This window comes from Clarias gariepinus, chromosome 12 (genome assembly GCF_024256425.1).
Source record: "Clarias gariepinus isolate MV-2021 ecotype Netherlands chromosome 12, CGAR_prim_01v2, whole genome shotgun sequence".
In the NCBI taxonomy this organism is placed as follows: Eukaryota; Metazoa; Chordata; class Actinopteri; order Siluriformes; family Clariidae; genus Clarias; species Clarias gariepinus.
In genome coordinates this window covers 15,728,884-15,749,693 of record NC_071111.1, presented here as the reverse complement: position 1 = coordinate 15,749,693, position 20,810 = coordinate 15,728,884, and the positions used below count along the sequence as shown (strand labels likewise).

General features: G+C 37.4%; 1 protein-coding gene and 1 long non-coding RNA gene across 2 annotated transcripts; one reads left to right on the top strand and one right to left on the bottom strand.

Moving 5' to 3' along the window:
* Positions 1-9,658: 9,658 nt before the first annotated feature.
* On the bottom strand, positions 9,659-17,743 carry sapcd1 (suppressor APC domain containing 1). The gene is made up of 4 exons (XM_053508880.1): positions 17,540-17,743; positions 17,143-17,295; positions 15,488-15,640; positions 9,659-10,138 (listed from the first exon to the last, which is right to left on the bottom strand). The coding sequence occupies exons 1-4, from the start codon at positions 17,624-17,626 to the stop codon at positions 10,049-10,051; spliced, it is 483 nt and encodes a 160-aa protein (XP_053364855.1). The 5' UTR covers positions 17,627-17,743; the 3' UTR covers positions 9,659-10,048.
* Positions 12,839-14,315, top strand: LOC128534450 (uncharacterized). The gene is made up of 3 exons (XR_008361469.1): positions 12,839-12,924; positions 13,708-13,754; positions 14,246-14,315. It is a non-coding gene; the product is annotated as an uncharacterized LOC128534450 (long non-coding RNA).
* Positions 17,744-20,810: the final 3,067 nt, after the last annotated feature.

Genomic DNA, 20,810 nt, shown 5'->3' with positions numbered 1-20,810 from the left:
AGATGCTGAAACACCAAGGTTCTGATAGTATTCTATCCGAAGACTATCATTTCTGAGAAGCAGTGATAACAATGATAATGTAAAACATGACTTTGCTGTTAAAAATTTCATCATGACTTGAACATGAGTCTTGCATTACATAAGCTGTGTAAGGTTATCGGATGCACCTAATCCCTGTTAAGCTCCTCTGATGTGATGAACATCATATTCGTTATACTTCAAAGTGAGAAACAGCCATGACAGTATTAATGTTTTAATGACCGGTGTATGTCACACTTTCATCTCATATTTCTATTAACTTAGGGCTATGATTTTTGCATTTTAATACTCCTACTGTGCAACCTTGCACTGCAGTTTACTGAGATGCTTAAATTAATGAGGTTCTTTCTGGCATATGACTTAATATGAGAAGAAGACAGATTTGCTCATCATACTACATACTTATAAGCTACAATACAAAGGTAGCTCTGCATCATCCGGTGCACAATATTAATTGAAACCTCTGAAATTATAAAGTCTTTTGTGCATTTCCCTGCTTACTCATTTCAGTGTAGCTATACTTAATAATTTACAGCAGTTAACCCTGAAGTTCAAGAGGATAAGTGTGGAGGACAAAAAGGGAAAAATCATCACGTCAAGCATAATTTAGCAAAGGATTGCAGTGCATGGTGTTCTTCCATGTGTACTAATAATTATAGCCATTACTGACTTTTCCAATATGATATGGTGAATTGTTATTGTGTATTAAGACGGTGCTCCTGATGTGATTAAATCATTGTAGATAAAATAAATATAGATTAAATTTCATTATTTAATTAACATTGTTACTTTTGTTATGCAATGTTACGTAATTGATACCCCAATTGATTCAAAACATCTTTCTAACTGATTTATTTCTTGTCCCAGGTTATTAGTATTAGTATAAAATATCTTTTTAAATGTTGGTGTAAGTATAGTTATGTAATATTGTAAAAAATAATGTATTTTAATAGAAGAAGTCTATCAACAAAAAAATCTAAATATTTAAAACCCCCACACTGAGGTGCAATCTTTAATATCAAAATAACATTTTGGAACATTTTTACTTTTCAACATCTATGAAGCTGAGTATTAGCTGTTGGTGTACTTATTATTAAGCAACCATCCATTCTTTGCAGAGGAAGTGGGGAAAACAAATGCAAGCCACAAAAATGCACCCCCACCCCTCCTGAAATCCACTACCTGTTTATCTGTCATGCTTTAGCAGACCTGCATGGATGTGGTTTGCATTTCCTATTGCAAATCTATCGTCCAATTCACTAAACGCCCAAGTTGACTGGGAATTATGGGAGGGCGGGCAATTACACCAGCAGAGTTCACTGTCAGCGAACCATCGCGGGACGGAAGAATGATCTTAACTCTCACAGAAGTGTGACAGATCCAACAAAAGCTGTTTACTGCATCCTTGTGAATAAGAGGCAGTAATTAATGGTGTTGCTGGTACTCTGGCCTTGACGGTTCAGCGGCAGGCCTGCTGGGACTTACGCACATTAAAGTATGCATTAGGGTGGCAATATGCCTCAGAACAAGATCTTTATCAGCCAAAAAAGCCTTCTGAATTCCTCAGTAGGAGACCTGTGGTTTCTTTTTGCTTCATAAGGCAATCGAGGCACACGATAACTGCAAATACAAAAAGACATCAACAAGTATTAATCAGCATCTGTTGTCGTCTGAGTCTTATTTTGGAAAGTTTAGTCATGCTGAAAACAGCAATGTAAGTACATTCATAAAAGGAACACTTCTCCTGTTAAACAGTTAGGGAGCCAGAAGTGATTATATTGCATACATCCCTGGAATCGATAACAAAGGCTGAAAAGATAAATGAAAAATTAATAATGCTTTGTGTCATTAAATTAAATCATGTAATTGACATCATCCATATAAGATTACAAGAAAGAATAATGTATCTTATTTGCAAACACGGTGTCATAATCAAATATGCAATTGTCTGCAGGCTATCAATAAATGATAAGCTCACACCAAAGCAGAGCAATTAATACATTTGCATTGGGGTATAGTTCTGTACTTTAGAGTTTTGTGTAAAAGCCTCATTAAACACTCAAACTAATTTCCATATCAATAATAACAATTTACTCATCACAAATAAAAAATTGGGTTTTAGACAATATAGCTTTTCCTATTTATATTTTTGATATGTAGAATTTACACATGTTTTGCATGTGATTTGTTTAATTTCATTTGAGATTTTATTTATACATGATTTCATTTATAGTTTTATATGACGCATAGACAATTTCAGGGAATAACATGTTCAAATTCATTTGTACATGTTTTTCACATATTGCTATAATGTGAAATATTTGTGATTTTTCCATGTGAAAAGAAAAATAAGAAAATACTGCCTCTCAAACAAATTTTCCATGTCTTATTGTGGATAAAATAATGTTCATGTTTATTCTGATGGTTTATTGTTCAATAATTTGCCTTAAATTAAATCATTTAGCCGGATTTTTTTTTAACCAGTATTGAATAATTCGGTAACTGCTGTAAAACTAAAAGGTACAGTTATAAGATACAAGTCATATAACCTAAACTCCCTTAGAATCAATACAGCGGACAAAGGCTTTATACTGATACTCACTCACTCATCATTTACAGTATATCCCTTTGTCCTGTACAGGGTTGCAGGGGGCCTGGAACCTACCCCATGATGGGGTGCAAATCCATCGCAGGACACACACACACACACACACACACACACACACACACACACACACACACACACACACACACTCACATGCTCATTCACACACTACTAGATTAGGAACACCAATTAGACCACTAATTAGACCAACCTGCATGTCTTTTGAACTGTATGAGAAAACTGGAGTACCTGGAGGAAACCCACCAAGCACATAATGTGAACATGCAAACTCCATGCAGGAATCGACCCAGACCCTGGAGTCATGCAACCTTCATAGTGACAGAGAAGAGCAAATTAAGCTTTCAGTTGTAATTCCTATTTCAACATTAATTCTTATAGGTGTATGTTTACACTGAAAGGGGAAACCCCTTTTAAAGCATATAATATACGTACAACACTTTTTTCTCTCCCCCCAAAGGTTGTAACTTTGGTCTCAAAGTTGGGGTTGAGATCTCCACCCATAAAGGGGTGTCCCCAGGCATGCCAGCCACCATCCCTTCATCCCCCACCCCAAGCTCCAAGTTTTTTACATTTTATTATTATTTTAGTATTTTTTTATTTCTAATTTTTTTAGTAGCCTGTTTCACATTAGTTTTAGTGCATTAGTGCAGTCGAAGAGCATAGTCATTCACTCTGTATAACAACACAAATCTGTAATTTATCACTTTGGGGTTTTTTTCCATCTTAATTTAAAAATGTTTATTGATCTTTTACTCTTTCGGTTATTATGTGCTTGTTGTTGCTCACACTTGCAGTTACTGCTGCTTCCAGGGGACGGGTTGGACACATACAAATCTCACTTAGGGTTGGATGGTCAATTACATCAAATCAAGGAAGCCAACCACTTTATCATGTTTAATAACAGTAAGTAATTATATTATATATGTAATTATAATTATATTATAATTATATTATGATATGATATTTGGCAGGTTACAACCCCACATCCTCCCAGTAGATTATACCTACTGTATGTGTCCACCACCACAATGGATTTAAAAAAAGAAAGAGTCAATATTTGATTGAAGTCTAGATCTTCTGTCAATGAGTTTACATTTAGCTATTTCGAAATTACAGCCATTTTTACAGCCACTCCTTTTCGAACAGGCTCAAAAGTAATTACACAATTAACTGATCAGCAGTTTGATGGCCAGGAGCAAACTGTTTGTTAGTTATTTACCCTTTAATCACGATTGATCACATAATTTTAAATCCATTGTGGTGGTGTACAGAAGCAAAAAGTATGAAAATTCCATCAATGTCCAAATGGACCCGAATGTATGCGTATATACATCCCATAACTGTCATATCAGCGTTCAGCGTTCATCTTATGTATCACCGCAGAGCCTGTGCATGGCAAAATGGACCTGTTTCTGCAACTTGTAGCCACATGCTCTGCTCATAGCGCAGTTGTGTTTAGTCTCAGCACACCTTTGCAAGTGTGTTTATGCTTTTGATGGAGAGAAGACTGTGTGTGTGTGTAAGATGTGAAGATAGTCCTTATCAACTGCACCGAGATCAATGGGGGACCACCAGGGTAGGAACCATAACATGTGGTGACAGGATTTTCTTCATCAGCAAACACAAATGAGACATGAGTTACACACAGGAACCCGAAGCAGTTCTGCCATAGATTCAAATCTTAGAATGGGCCGCACACATTTCTATTATAAAACCTTATTTCTTCTTATGTCCGTGGTGGACTGTGGAGAAGCTGTCTGATGAAATATAAAAAAACGGGGAAAAAAACAATTTTCCTTTTCAGTTTTAAATAGACAGGCTCTCCTACTCTGACCTCTCAAATCAACAAGGTGCTTCCACCCACAGAGCTGCTGCTCTAGAGATTATTGTACATAGACATCAGCAGTTTCTAAAATGCTCAAACCAGCCTGCCTGGCACAAACAACCATGGCAATGGTCAAAGTAACTGAGAGCAATTTTTCCACATTCTGATGTCTGGGGCTCTTGACCTGTATCTGCTTGATTTTATGCACAGCATTGCTGTCGTATGACTGGATGATTTTATCCTCCTAATAAATTGGATGGTGAGTATATGTATGGTTTTTTTCTAAAATATATTTAAATGAATAATATTTCACCCACTTATACTGTTTGCTGTTAAAGGTTTTTTCAGATGGCAGCTGTGTGTGCACAGGTGGGAGTATAAATAAAACAAGAAAATGTGACAGACACTAAAATCATACGCTGCCCGGCCAAAGAAAAAAAAAACGTCAACACATGGATTTAACCAAGCAAATAGTTAAGAGCCTTCTATTGGATAATGACTGCAGTGATTAATCTGGTTCAGCTGGCAAGAAGTTATTTAAGCCTAACTGATCCACTGAGTAACTTCCCATTTCTTGAACAATAATTTCAGAAGACATATGGGGGCAGAGCTTTTTCTCTGGAGGCAGAGCTTTTTCTTACAAAGCCCCAAAGTTATGGAATAGCCTTTCAATTAATGTTCAGGACTCAGACACAGTCTCAGTGTTTAAGTATAGGCTAAAAACATATGTATTTAGCCAAGCATTTTTGTAAATAGATTTGCTTCTTAGGTAAAGGAGCAGATCTGGTGGGACGTAGAGTATTACGGTGAACTGGTATGTTTAGATGCTGTCTTCCTCACTCTCATTGATCACTCAGGTTTGTTGACGGTGCCGTGATTGGTTACTTTATATCTTAGGTAGTCCTCATGTCTGTGTTTCCTTCCGGCTCTCCCTTTTAGTTATGCTGTTATAGTTAGTCCTGCCGGAGTCTCTGCTTGCACTCTGCACTAAATATACATTCATCTTATACGTTGTGTGACTGTGACCATACCTAACTGCCATCCCTCCTTCTCTTCTACCTTCTCCTCTTCTCTCTCTTCTCCTCTCTCTCTCCTCTTTCTCTCTTGCCCTCCACCTGTCTCTCTGTCAAGCTATACATGTCGCTCCTGAGCTGCCAGTGATCCAGACCCCCTCTGCCCCCTGGAGCTGTCTAACTCGTCCTGGTGTCCTGCTTCTGGTTGGAGATCTCGTCGCATGGATGCCCCGCGTGGTCTCCCTGGGATGCGTGTGGTGACTGGGGACGGTTCCACTTTTCCACAAAGACAGTCATGTCCTCGGCTGATGCTGACAGATGTTCTCTGAGGACTTGTGAGTTCAGTCGCTCGATAGTTCAGGACTGAAGTTTCCCACAGTCTACCTGAGCCTCCAATAACGAACTGGACTCAATTTTACCCTGTTATACTGAACTTTCAGTCCCACACAGTATGAGGCAGTCCAATCCCTGCTATCCGTTTCACCCAAATGAGGATGGGTTCCCATTTTGAGTCTGGTTCCTCTCAAGGTTTCTTCCTATTACCATCTCAGGGAGTTTTTCCTTGCCACAATCTTATCATTTTGATTCATACACATTCACATTTCATTCAAACTTAATTAGTTCTTTTTGATTGTGTAAAGCTGCTTTGTGACAGTGTCAATTGTTAAAGGAGCTATACAAATAAAATAGAATTGAATTGAATTGAATATCCTGTGGTTGTGATAAAGATGTTATTCTGGTTCAGAAGGGTCAAATTATTGGCCTGCATCAATCAAAGAAAACAACTTTGCTGAAACTATTAAATTGGGTTAGGAACTGTAAAACATATTATTATTTAAATCTTTGAAGATATGTTCCAGACAGCATCTTTGGTGAACCATTATCTTCAAGGAAATTTACTTAAATTTACCTAAACTTTTTTACCTAAATCATTAAAAAAACAACATTATACTCACAGATATGTTGAACAGTAAAAGGAAGAACATTTCCACACACTTGATATTATAAGAAGATTGGGACTAAACTGCTATGTAGCCTTAAGAAAACCTCCGTAACAGTAGGGCTAATTAGTAAAAAAAAAAAAAATGCTTTAATTTGCTATAAAGTATAAAGAATGGACTATAGAGCATTGCAAACAAGTCATGTGGTCTGATAAGTTCAGATTTACTGTGTTCCAGGGTGATGGGCGCATCAGAGTAAGAATAGAGACAGATGAAGTGATATGTGGCAGTGCTATTATCTAAGGTTGCTTCATTTGATCAGGTCTAGGTTCCACAGTGTTCCCAAGAAATGAGGTCAGCTGTATATACTGAATGAACATCAACAGATTTTTTTTTCTTCTCTGATGGCACAAGCATATTTCAGGATGCCGATGCCAGGATTCATCAGGCTCAAATTGTGACAGAGTGGTTTACCAGGAGCATGAGACACCACAAAGTCCAGACCTTATCCCCACTGAAAATCTTTAGGATGTGCTGGAGAAGACTTAGCAATCCGACTCTTCCATCATCAATACCAAACTCGAATTGGATTGAAATGAATGTTGTGACATTGCACAAGCTTATTAAAACGATGCCATGGTGCCGTATTCAAACCAAAAGGCAGTCCAATTGAATATTAGTGTGTGATTTGTATTGGCAGTGTTTTTGCAATAAATATAATTAATTTCATTAACAGTAAACTTACTAGCCGTCTATACAGCTTAATCCTGTATTCAGTGGTCGCTGTGGCCTGGAGCCTATCCCAGGAGACACAAGGCAAGGTATACCCTGGACAGGTATATATCCATCGCCAATCCATCACAGGACAAAAACATACATACTATGGGCAATTTGGGAACACTTATTAGCCTAATCTTCAGGTCTTTAGGCAGAGGAAACCAACCGAGCACAGGGAGAACATGCAAACTCCATGCACACAGAGACAGGACTCGAGTCTGGCCGGGAATCAAACCCGGACCCGGGAGGTGCAAGGTGACAGTGCTACACTACACTACACGCACTACACCACTGTGCCACCTTAATAGCAAACTGTACATAAAAAAATAACTTAGCACATGACAATTATAACAAAGATCTGTAATTGTAAGTGATGACAATGGTGACTTTTTCATGTGTGTGGTACTGCGGCAAAGTTGGATGTACATGCTACAAAACAGAGCTGGAAAATATGAACTTCATGGTGAGGTCTGTCTGGAAAAATCCAGCCATTGTTAACATACCGAAAACAGTTTGCATGACATCAGTGCAACCTGGCAGCCAAGGAGTGTGGACTGGAATGTGCATGAGTGAACAGTGATAACTTTACTGTACTAGTGTACTACACTATAGAATGAGCATGCATACCGCGTGGCAATGATTCTGCATAACATTTGGCCTTGAACATTCCTTCACAGCAACTATTCAGATGATTCAGAAGGTTTTTGGGAACGATGCAACAAGTGCAGCACAAAAAATATATATATTCTTAAGAGAACAAGCAAAACACCTGAAAATTTTGAAAATGTGTGTTTGTGTGTGTGTATATATATATATGAATGTGAATATATATTTTTTGTGCTGCACTTGTTGAGTGTCTGGGCTGCAACCAACAATGAGCGGTGACTGACAGTGCGAGAACAAGGAGCGTAATTAGAAGTTTATTACATGTAATCCAGGCATTGCATGGCTGGATACTTTCCAGACAGACCTTATATATACTGTTATATTAACTGTGCTGGGTTGCTGCTTTTTCTTTGTGTACTTTGCTGCCCTCTTGTGTGAAGCTCTGTTCAAAAGCTATGGCATTTGACATATACAGTACAGAATATTTATCTGTTTGGCTGCTTTTTATCATCTTGGAGTGGAAAATGTGTCATGTGCATGCAAGAAAAATTTTGATCTCTTTACTATACTGTTGAAATTTGAGCTTGTATAAATGGTCTTCCTTGAAGGGGCAGTGGTGGCTCAGAGGGCACTGAGTTACTGATCAGAAGGTTGGCGGTGTGATCCTCAGCTCCACCAGGTTGCCACTGTTGGGCCCGTGAGCAAGGCCCTTAGCCCTGTCTGCTCCAGGGCACTGTGTCATGGCTGACCCTGTGCTCTGACCACAGTTACGCTGGGAAATGCAAAGAAAGAATTTCACTGTGCTGTAATGTACAGTATATGTGACAAATGAAGGCTTAACTTAAAAAGCACAAAGCCTGCTGTGTTCCAAATGTTTTTCTTTTAGACACTACCTAAAAAGCTAGAGGAGGTGTGTGTGTGGGGGGGGGGAGTGGTGAAAGGGGTAATCCTTCAGTAGTGACCAAAAATGAGGTAAAGTTATAAGGATAACTGTGTCGGTAGCACGCCTTACATCAGTTTATGCTGTCAGTGAGTTTTGCAAAATAAGATGAATACATTTTAAATGCACAGACCCTCTGCAGGCTTGTGAGGTTTCTGCTGAGCTTCTGGCTCACCCTTATTGACTCTGCATCTTTCAGCTCACTTGTAAACTCAACAGAACCAAAGCATCTGGACTGTGTGTGTGTGTGTGTGTGTGTGTGCAGAAAAGCATATTCATGAGGAAGCACTTGTGATCTGAGTTTCAAAGTTTTAAAATTAATTAAACTCAGCCATGTTGCCACAAAGTCCTTTTTTTCCAACCACAGTATTTAAAAAAAAATGTTCTAATCAGAGGGCAGGTTCTAGCACCTAGGTGAAAGGTGTCAGTATAATCTGGCATCCTTGGGTTATATTATACATCAGTTGATGTATTGCAGAATCTCATGAGAATGCAAATATCATGCACATACTCTCACTCTCTCCCTTATTGTCATAAGGAATAAAACAGTGAGGAATGTTTATGTAATGGTGTGGGATGTTTTAATGACTGTCATAATTTTTATGGATTAATGAAGCCAGAAGTGTCTCATATCTCATATCTTATAAAGGTCTTTTGTTTTCAGGAACAATAAATACAACCACATCACAACTCACAACTGAGAATGGTCGCACGTGTGTGTGTGTGTGTGTGTGTGTGTGTGTGTGTGTGTGTGTGTGTGTGTGTGTGTGTGAGAGTGTGTGTGTGTGTGTGTGTGTGTGAGAGTGTGTGTGTGTGTGTGTGTGTGTGTGTGATTTTTTTATTTTTAAAGCACTTGACCTCAGTTAATTTTTCACTTTTTTTAATCCATTTTAATCTCAGGTTACAAAGACCCAGCTGTGAGTTATTACAGTAAAGTCAAGTATAAAATATTAAGCAAAAACATAATGTTCCAGTTTAAGTAAAAAAAAAAAAAAACATCAGCTGAGAAATCAAATTAGATGGGGATGCATTACCCCTGGACATAAAAAAAAAGTTGATTTGAAAAAGTCACATTAGCAAAGAGACACCATCTGATTATATAAAGTAACAAAAAAAATATGTAAATTACATTAAATGATTGCTATCATCCTATGTGCAATTTTTTTACAAATATTTACAAACTGTAACCTTAAATAAGACCATAGACTTTAGACACATTCAAAGGCTCATTTAAGGACATTTTACATAGTTAGTGACGGAGTACAATTGTCTCTTCGGAGCTCACAAGTTTATTTCATTCTTTTGTTGTTGAATGAGTAGCTCTTTCTCAAACTCCAACATGGAAATCCTGTCATTCTTTTGACTCACCTCCTGTATTTAAAAGAACATCGGAAACCGTTAAGACATTCTAAACAGTGATATATACATTATTTGTAACTGAATTGTTAAATATAAGGTGAGCTAATATAATGTATATATGGCCTATCATGTTTAGACATAGATTTTAAAAATTAATTAATTAATTAATAGGTAATGAGTGAGCTATGAAACTGAATGTTGTTCAGTTTGTTATGCCCTAGCTTCTTGGTAAATTGAAATAAAATGAATTGAATAATTTTTTTTTGTGTAAATCTTCACATTATTTAAAAATACAAGGTACGCTCAAGTCAATTCAGGATTTTGATTGTGCAGAATAAAAAAGAGAATGAGAGAAAAACATACTACTACTTCTCTATATAACCCCTACTACATTAATGCACAAATCCCAGCGTCTCACTAGCGCTTGAATACCATCAAGGTAAAAAGTTTACTCAGTGTGCCAAAGCCAGATGTGCAAGGAAGGACTGTATAGGAATGTGGCAGTAACTCGCCGCTAAGTTCCTGTAATTTGCAGGTGGTGTTAGTGTGCACTGTTGGTGTGTACAGTTCCCATAGACAGATGCGTCTCTTCCACAAGATGGCGACTAGGTATCTCGTAAATATTTCAAGTATCAGGAGTTCCACTCGCAGAAATTAGGGCGATGGACTCTGAGCCACAACGACCAGGATCATCATTCACGTACACGGCCTCCTTTAAAATGTTTGCACCATTGAAACGTTTTGGTGCAACTGAGAGTCTTATCACAGTACTGTGCTTGATGTCTTTCAGAAGTGTCAGTCGGTTTTACATCTTCAATAACAAGAAATTTCATCACAAGTCCCAGTTTGACTTGAACACCTCTCGTATTTTGCGGTGCATACGTATAATTGATAGGTTCATGTGTATTGACAGCAAAAATAAAGTGATTTAATAAAGTGACTATGGTTTTACCTGTTTTTCTTTTTATAATCGTATTTTGACTGTGCCTTTCATTTTGACAGTATCCTTTGATCCTTGTTTACTTCCTGGTGTGTGTGTGTGTGTGTGTGTGTGTGTGTGTGTGCGTGTGTGTGCGTGTGTGTGTGTGCGTGTGTGTGCGTGTGTGTGTGTGTGTGTTTATTCTGTCCATTTACAGGCGAGTAGTCACACTATTCAAGCTCTCTGGTTTAACAGGTTCAGTACTGGGCTTCCTCTGTGCTTAAATGTTAAACCTGTTGTCGTGGTGTTCACAAAACTCACATCTTCCGGTTTCTGCTTTATTATGTTTAATACCAATACTAATCCTAACAGCTTATTTTCCTTAGCAGAGATTTGTGTTATTGTGTTTGTGTGTGTGTGTGTGTGAATACATCTTCAACTTTATTTAACAGAATGTAGGAGGTGACCAGGAGGAGAAGCATGACAGCAGGCTGGGCAACCTGTGTTTGGCACAATGAGAAGTGGCCAATGCAAGCTTCATATAATGGCCTTGAGTTACCCTGGATGGATTTATACCACAACCTCAGGTTAACATAGGAACCCTGGTGGGTCCTAAGCTAGGGGAAAAGAATGAGTGCAATTCATGCTCTCCATGCTCTTCATGACTAACAAGGTGGTGAGCACAAAGCCTAGCGGCCCAACATTAATTCAGTCTGGAATCTCTGTTAGAGTTTCTTAGATTTATGAGTTTCCTGTAAAAAAGAAATGTGTGTGGTGCTATTTTGAGGTAGTGGGATGTGCTAAACCTTACACTGCTCACTCACAAGAGGCCAACTATACTAAACACCAAGAATTGCAGGATCTGTGTACCATGTTAGGTTCCAGTCTAAACCAAGCCCCTTTTCTGCAGATGTCAATGAGACAGCCTCTTATGCGAAGTATAAATCAAGCCCTGTCCTGTCTGAATCATATCATGCTCTGTACAATCTTGCCCTGCACAATCCCAGCCAACCCCTGCTGCACCGTCTGGCGCCAAGGACGCTCTGCTGGTGCCACTGGATGGCTTGCTCTGCACCCCAGCTCTGAGAAGAGTGCGCCTACAGAGCACCCACGCTTCACTGATGTCATACTTGCTTTTTACCCAAGCTTTAATGACTGTGTGCCCCCAAGCCCTAGCTCAGTCACACTCTCCCTCTCACAGGAGCAAGAAGCGTCTTTCCTGTTCCATGCCCTAGCTAAATTTATGCTTCAAGTCCATGCAAAGCCCCGCTTAGGCATCCATGATAGGTTTCAGGCAAATTCCCACGTTAAGTCCCAGTCCTAATCTATAGGAGGAGGTTTTCTCATAGTTTTAAGGTTTCGTTCTGTTTTTGTGTTTCTCAGACTATTACACTCTAAAAAATGATTCTGTGGCCCTGTAAATTTCACAGTTATAAAAAGGTTATGTTACCTTAATAAAATCTCTAAAAGTCACATACATGATTGTTTGAGTTAGACAAATCAAAATAAATGGCTAAAAAAACAACTATTAATTTTGTCTTAAATTTACACTATAATTTAAGTTTACTTCACTAGTAAAAATCAGTATTTGACTAACTGAATTATATTTTTAACATGCACTTAATATTTTTTGATACATTTAAATCAAAATATCTGTTAATGGAGTAATTGTACTGATTAGTTTCAAGAACTACAATTATAAATTATTCCAACTTAATATTCGTTATGTTTAACAACAAAAACTTAAATAATTGAGTAAATTGCCCTGTGCAAGTACTCATGGGAAGTCTGGTGTAACATCAGAGACAAGAAGGCTGTGAGGATGTGAGAATGGACATGAAGCACCTGGAACATTCTGGAACATTCCTTACAAATCCTGGTGAGTAAACAGCTAACACAAGTTACTGTAATAATGACTCTGTCTGCCTGCACACACAACTTTATAGGGTGTGAGTTACTGTTCTGAATCCTGTCACAGCCAAACTCCAGAGCTAACGATAGCTAGCAACAGGCCAGTCCTGGGGTTCATAGTGAAGCGTGTTTAATACAGACACTTAAACTCTGGTGTAAAAGGAGAGATTTAACACCGAGTAGCAGCGCGTGCATGTCCGCGTTTCTCGGTGTAACCGGCCGCGGTTGGGCCGCAATATTTGAATTTCTCCCGCCAAATGCGGTGATTTTGCGCAGCCTACCGCCACTGTGGAGAGGATATAAAACTAACATGTTCAAATAATTAACGTGTGTGTACCATTACACACCTCACACACTGAACCGCGAGTCTGCTCTGTCACTCCGACACTTTAAGGAGGAAACTCAGAAAAAATCTGGTTTAAACAGCAGAAATGAGGTGCAGTGTCCGGGTTCTGTTTTATCCGTTACTGTATATGAGTATTTTTAACATGATTAAACACTGAGCACGCAGCGGCAGATGTTATCAAATAAATGTGCTAAGTACTGTACTAGTAACTAAAGCTATGAAATATAAAGATTTAGTGAAAATACAACATTTCTTTCAGAATTAGAATTGGGGGAAAGTAATATGAAATTAAAATATTGAAGTGAAATGTTATGTATGTTGTGATATGTAAGTAAAAGGAACTAAAACTGATTGATTTTGTGTTTGTGTGAAACATGTTATATATTTTCTATATCTCTTTCACAGCACCAACACCACTAATGAAGAGAAGTTGAATGGAGATAAAACAGGAGGTAAATGTCAACTTTTTAAAATGTTACAGAAGTATTAAATCTGTAACCATTGAATCAAAGATAGAAATTAAAACAAGGCTTGAAATATTTCACTTTACCTATAATAAGTCTAGACTATACAAGTTTTCCACTCGAGTATACTAGATTTTCCATTAACCAAAGTAAAAAATTGATATAGTTGATACCCAACTTTATTTATGCATGACTATCATTTTTATACAAGGGACAAAAATATGTACAAGGGACGTTCAAGTCAAAGCTGGACCATTGATTGTGCAGAATAACAGAACACCCCATTTATTTCTCTCTATATTTAGAGAATTTTCATCACAAGTCCGGCTTTGACTTAAACACCACTCGTAGATCAGTGTGATGATGTATATTAGTCCAAAAAGTTTGTATTTAAACAGAAGTACTATTTTACCAGTCTGGTAGACTTTATATTAACAGTCACACTTGTACTTACTTGTATACTATTGTTCCTTTTTTAGGTGCCAGCATTATGGGATGGCGGTGTAAACTGTGCATTTGTCGCATCATCAAAAGGAATTTCGATTATTATCGAGTAAAGCATGGTACTGTTGGTCATGGATATTTTGTGTCCTGTGTTCATTTAGACTGTCATTGCTTCTTTAAGATTTGAGAAGGTCTGCACACACATTTGTATGGATCCCACAGTTTGCAGGAAACTGAAGTGTGAAGGTGTGCAATCTTTCAGATGTAAAATGTGACTCATTAGATTCTAATACAAAAGTCTACTTTCCACATGTTAACTGTATAATACTTGTAGCAGAAGTATTGTTTCTGAGACTGTTTACTAATAAGATAAATCCAGCTCTCTGTTTATGATTTTGTTACATGTCATTTGCATGTAAACCAGGTTGAGTTTAGACTTCATGTCTTGTCAAATTTCGCAAATAAATGTTTAATTAAAATGGTAATGTGTGTATTGTTTTTCATTCACTTAAAATATTTAGTAAATGTAGCACGTTTGTTAAATAATAGAATAATTTTCAGTATCTTCTACCTTCCATTTCAATTATATCTACTTAATTATTTTACTCATTTTTACTTTGCATTAACTTCTGATTTTCATTACATTTACATAATTTTGTACATCATTGTACTAAATATAGTTATTCAGGTCTACTTAATTTTTTTACTGACTTGTACTCAACTCATTAAGTATATTTTACATGATTTTTATATTTTTTTATATTTACTCAATATTTTTAAGTGTAAAAATGTTTCACCAAAAAAATTGAGTACAGCACAGTTTTATTTTTTAGAGTGTATGCTCACAAACTCTTATTTTGACTATGCCTTTTATTCCTGTTTTGGTGTTTCTTAGATGCTGGGTGGCAATATGGTGGCTTAGTGGTTAGCACTGTTGCCTTGCACCTCTATGGTCCGGGTTTGATTCCCTCTTTGGATCTGTGTGCATGGAGTTTGCATGTTCTCCCCGTGCTTGGTGGGTTTCCTCCCAAAGTCCACAACCATACAGATTACCTGCCGTTCCCAATCGTGTGTGAATGAGAATGTGAGTGTGTGTACAGTATGTTTGATCCCTGTAATGGATTGGCATCCCATGCAAGGTGTACCCCATGTGGTGTATTATTATTATTATTATTATTATAAATAAAAGTATGCCAGCAATTACATTCTTGACTCTATGAATCAAGTGCAATACATTTCTGTCCCAGATCCTGATGCTCCGCCGTACCCTTTCTCACCTGGGTAAGTGTGGCATTGGTCCAGCGCAGAAACCAGTCTGAGCCTTCTTTCTCATCAGGGACTGCCCTACACACATATGCATTGTTCAGCAAACTTCCCAGACTTCCATTCACACGCTGCATAGCAGAGCGTAATGCACATGACCAGCCCTCCTGTACAATCAACCACAGAGTATCATTAGCACTGATAGAACATTATTACACGTAATGATCCTGTTAACAGACCAGCTATTACAATTAGCCCTTCAAGTGAAAAGGACTTATCTCAAATAGATAAGAGCTCAAGTACACATAACAAAAGGCCTTATCAAACTTTTTGCCGCTATGGACTATTTCATGAATCCAATCTGGGTCGGCTTTTAGAATAAAATCCAGTTGTTGAAATACTTGGCATAACACTTTATAATTTTCATGAGCAGGTTTGAGTTATCATGAGGGTTCTGTAATACCCTGTAATGTCAGGGGTGTTGACTCAGAATTACAGGAAATTCGTACACATATGTCATAGGCAGTCTCAGATACATCAAACTGCATCAAACCCCAGCTGTAAGCATAAATGTCATTTAGAGACAGGCTTTTTTCCCTTCCTATAAAAGTAGCTGGATCCGCGGTGTGCTTACATGATTTTTCTTTCCGAACAGATTAAGCGAGGAGGAGTGAACGGATGTCGGAGTAGTGTCTATATAAAGACTGCCAGGATGCCCATATAAATACAGACAAGTAGTCTGGCCTTGACTTTTCCATTTTATTTGCGATAAAATATACAGTACTGTGCAAAAGTCTTGAGTCACCCCTCATTTCCTTATATTTTGCTTTCAAGGAGCCAGACTTTCTTGTATTTTCCTTGTATTTTAGACACGAGGCTTCTTGAAGGACTTGTTTTTGGCTCTCACTTTCAGCCCAGTGCATGTACCTGACCAGTTTCAGAGGAATGTTTTTCTTTGTTAAGCCACACAGTGATCTATGATTTATTCAAGCATAAAAACCATCTAACTTAAGTTATGAATCAGTGAGAAACAGGTGCAGATGATGACAGTTGATCAGACTGGTGATTAGTACTGTATACTGTTGATGCTGAAAGCTGAGTAGTTGGAAAAGACGAGAGGGGAAATGAGGTTGCTGCTGAGGTTGTTACATTAACAACCATTTTGTCTTTAAACACTTTTAAACCGGTCATAGAAAAACACTTGTTCCAATTTTTTTAACTTAATCTACATAATTTAATTTGATTTAATATAATATAAATAAATTGCGGGGGGACTCACGACTTTGGCACAGTACTGCAGTTGTGCTGATGCAATACTTGAACAATTATTTATAATGATGGGTTACATAGCCTGCATCTCCATCTTATTTGTACAAATAAGAAATTTTGAGTAAGAAACATTAACAACTGCTCCTTAAATCCAATTTAATTCAAGTAACCAGTCACTAAGCTTGCACAGATATCCACTCCCGTTACACTGCCAAATAAAATGTGAACCTTACTTTGGCCAGTGTTTACTGGGAATCGCTAATGAGTGCTGCAATACAACCTTAACCCACAGTACCTAATTAAACCACACTACAGTACATCACTCTTCGACATTTTCATCCCTGTAGACCAGTTTAAAGCTTATGATTACACACTGACAGATGACAGGGGCTTTACTTACTTCTTCTTCATCATGTTTCCTCATCCCGATCCTTTCATGCCTCTGGTTGACTCGATCAAGCTGGTATTGATACCAAAATCGAGCCTGTTCCAAGACCTCCAGTCCAATCCACAGACTGTCCTTCTCTCTCTCCAGAGCATGCAGTCTCTTCAGCTGTTAGAGACACACCGATAACAGTCACATATATGTGCTGAGAAGGATGGTTATAGAATGTGGTGTAAAATCATGCATAGTAGACAAGGCAGTTTCTGTGATGATAAAAGTTAAGTCACAGGACAACTGATTAAACAGAAAAAAATAGCGGAGATAAGCATATTTTCCTTACTTTAAACTAGAGTTTCCCACAAATACAATACAGTTACATCTGTGCACCCAGACCTACATATAAAAGCCTCACCCAGTGGAAAAATCGCAGAGCGTCCGAGCTGTACAGGCTGTTCTGCAGAGGGACGATAACCACAGTGTAGGAGCTATCACATGCCATATGCACATATGCACAGGAATGCCACGTCCACAGTCCCCTCACTTTTACAGACAAGAGACAGCACAGTGACAAGCAGGGTAAGCTAATGAAACCATGTGACAGGACAATCGACTTAGTAGGCAATGTTTCGCTGGAAGAGAAGGGGAGGGACTGCAGCCTGGAGCAAAGCCAGTGAAGGAATTCCACACTTTAGAGTGATGTCTGCTTTATTAACCCTGAGACAGCAAAATGTATTGTACTGGGGACACATAGAGGAATGACTGATTAGGAAGTGAGACAGTTTAGGCAGGGACATAAGAGAGAGAAAGGTGACAGGAAAGACATTGTCTCTGACATAATACCTGTTCCAAGGGGCCACAGTATGATGTAGGCGGAGTAAGCAAATCTCACACACACACACACACACACACACGCACACGCACACACACACACGCTCTCATTTTCTTCAGTCCCAACATGTTACGGAATGTGCCTGAACCTGGACTGGAATAATTATACTCAAACTGACGGAAGAGGTGTGTTTCTTTAGGTTCAGCCAGAAACAGCTACAAAGCATGTTACCTGTCAGTCCACAGGATGTATTTGCCCCCCCCCCCCCCAGATTTCCTATAGTTTTACATTTTTGTCACACTAAATGGTTTTAGATCCTTATGCAAAATATTATATAAAACATAGGCTAATACATTTTAAAATGTATTATTTTACTTATTAAAGGTAGAAAGGTTATGCAGAATTTTTTATATCACCCATGTGAAAAAGTAATCAACGCTCTAAACTTAATAACCAGTTGTCACCTTTATCTAAAGGTGAATAAGTAAGATCTCCAGTTTCTGATAACTGGAGATCAGTTGTTCACATCAATCTGAATGAATGACTTACTTACAGTATTCTTCTTTGCAAAATTGCTCCAATTCATCCAATTCGGAGGACATTCAATCAGAAGCTGCCTATTTAAAGTTCTGCCTAAATCTAAAACCTTAATTTAGTGTTTGCTAATCTACTCAAAGATGGTTTTGCTCTTGATCATTGTATTTCTTCAGAACCTAATTGTATCTGAGCTTCACATCACAGGTGTATAATCAGACAAGACATTTCCTTCAGGATTGTCAAGATTTAATGGTTTAATCAGTTACAGCAATTTGGCCTAAATTTTAGTAAAACTGGAATGCAGTTTCTTAAATATTTGTTTGCGTTCTTTTATGATTTTTTAAGTAAGTAGACTGTGTGCATGGAGTTTGCATGTTCTTCCTGTGCTTAATGTGTTTCCTCCATGTGTGTGTGTGTGTGTGTGTGTGTGTGTTTGTGCGCCCCTTGATGGATTCTCCCCCTGTCCAGTGTGTACCCCACCACGTACCCTAGGTCTTCTAGGATTGTCTCCGTAACCTGTCTACCCCAAACCCATTTGAAAATCTAGCCTGTTCATATTATGTGCATAAATGAGACATTGCCATCTGGTGGCTGTAAAAAAAATCTCATATACCTTAAATTTAGACTTACAGTAATCTACAGAGTACTTGTATTTCATTTATTAAAATTGATTACTGTACTTTTTAAGTATCATTATTTTGCCATTTAATAAAATAAATTACTGTACCTTTTTAATTATCTCTATTTTGCCTAAGTATTTCCTTTCTGTTTACTCTATCACTACATTTTAAAGTAAAATATTTTACTTTCTACGCCACTACATTACGTGACTTCAAAATAGTAAATCATGAGACTTTGCTTGTATTTTACAATGCATTAAATACTGAATTTTTAAATTGTTGCCAAAGTTTAAAAGTTGGTAAAGAAACCTCTTTTTTTTTGTTAGTGCTGTCAATGTTGAAAAACTGAGTTATCACCTATGAAGTGGTAAAAAAATGAAGGGAAAATAGACAGGAAGTCTGGCATCTCTAGTAATTCTGTTTAAGCAGTTATAGTTTTAAAATAATTTTCCTTACATTACTTTCTAATTAGACCATGTCTTTGTTCAAGCACAATAACAGAACTACGATTTCCTAACTGCAAGCAAAGAATAAAATGCAAGATTATTGTCACTATAGAAATAAGGAATTAGACAAAAGGCATTCTTTGTCATAGAGTGCTTAGGCGCAAGTGGGTGAACACCCACTGAAACACCCTACAAGACAAAAAAACACATTTCTTTTAAGTTACCTGTCATTATCTCACCCACTACATATCATGATTTCCAGGGTTATGGGTACAGCATATGTGTGATGTCAAGGTAGATAAGGAATAATTACTGCAAAGCTTGCTTAAAGGGAATCTTTACGGTTAAGGGTTTTGTGTAATCCTCACAACAATTTGGAAAAAATATGATTGCAAACACTGTCATTATTTGTATTTACTTTATTTATATGGAAGGACTGTGCAACATACTGAGTTTATTGCACACAGAAAATGTAATATATATATATATATATATATATATATATATATATATATATATATATAGGTAAAGTTTATGAGGGTTAATTTTGATAACATTACTATTAATCCTACTACTACTACTACTACTACTACTAATAATAATAATAATAATAATAATAATAATTAATATTTACTTACTTACCAGGCAAACCACTTGGACCTTGATTCCCAATACATTAAAATATAATATTTATACAAAAGAGATTTATAAAATATATATTTCCAAATACTTAAGACGTTTTAGCAAGTATTAGCATTCTTAAATGTGGTTGTGTGGAAGGGGCATTAAGTAAGTATCGGCTCTTCTGATTTCACTAAAGAGACATTTGTGTTTAGATGATCTATTGGATAATCTTGATTACTATCTATTTATTTATTTATTTATTTATTTATTTATGGGGGTGGGGTGAGTTGGCTTGGGAGCATTTTTTGGGTTTTGTTGAAAAAATAGCATTTTAAAACAGGTCACCATCAGATAACCTCTAGAGAACTCCTTAAACTTTTTCAGGTAAAGGAATGTGATGGGAAACTGACACATGCCCTAGGCCAAATACTGATTTCAAATACTAAATGCGTCTTGTGTTCATATTTGTTGCTGTGGTACATTTTTGGATTCAGATATGTTGACCAGCTGCACTGTCGAGGACCAAAAACGCTTGACTAAAAATCAATCATTGCTTATTAATTCATGACAAAACAATGTACGTTGTTTCTCTCATGAACACACAGAAATGAATCTCAATATCTTGCT

What these genes read in the sequence shown, in the direction of transcription:
- sapcd1 (XM_053508880.1), bottom strand. Translation starts at nt 17,626, where the DNA reads ATGGCATGTGATAGCTCCTACACTGTGGTTATCGTCCCTCTGCAGAAC. An exon ending in CTCTGCGATTTTTCCACTGG is followed by an intron (nt 17,296 to 17,539) that starts GTGAGGCTTTTA and finishes TGTCTCTAACAG; the next exon opens with CTGAAGAGACTGCATGCTCT. An exon ending in GGAAACATGATGAAGAAGAA is followed by an intron (nt 15,641 to 17,142) that starts GTAAGTAAAGCC and finishes TTGATTGTACAG; the next exon opens with GAGGGCTGGTCATGTGCATT.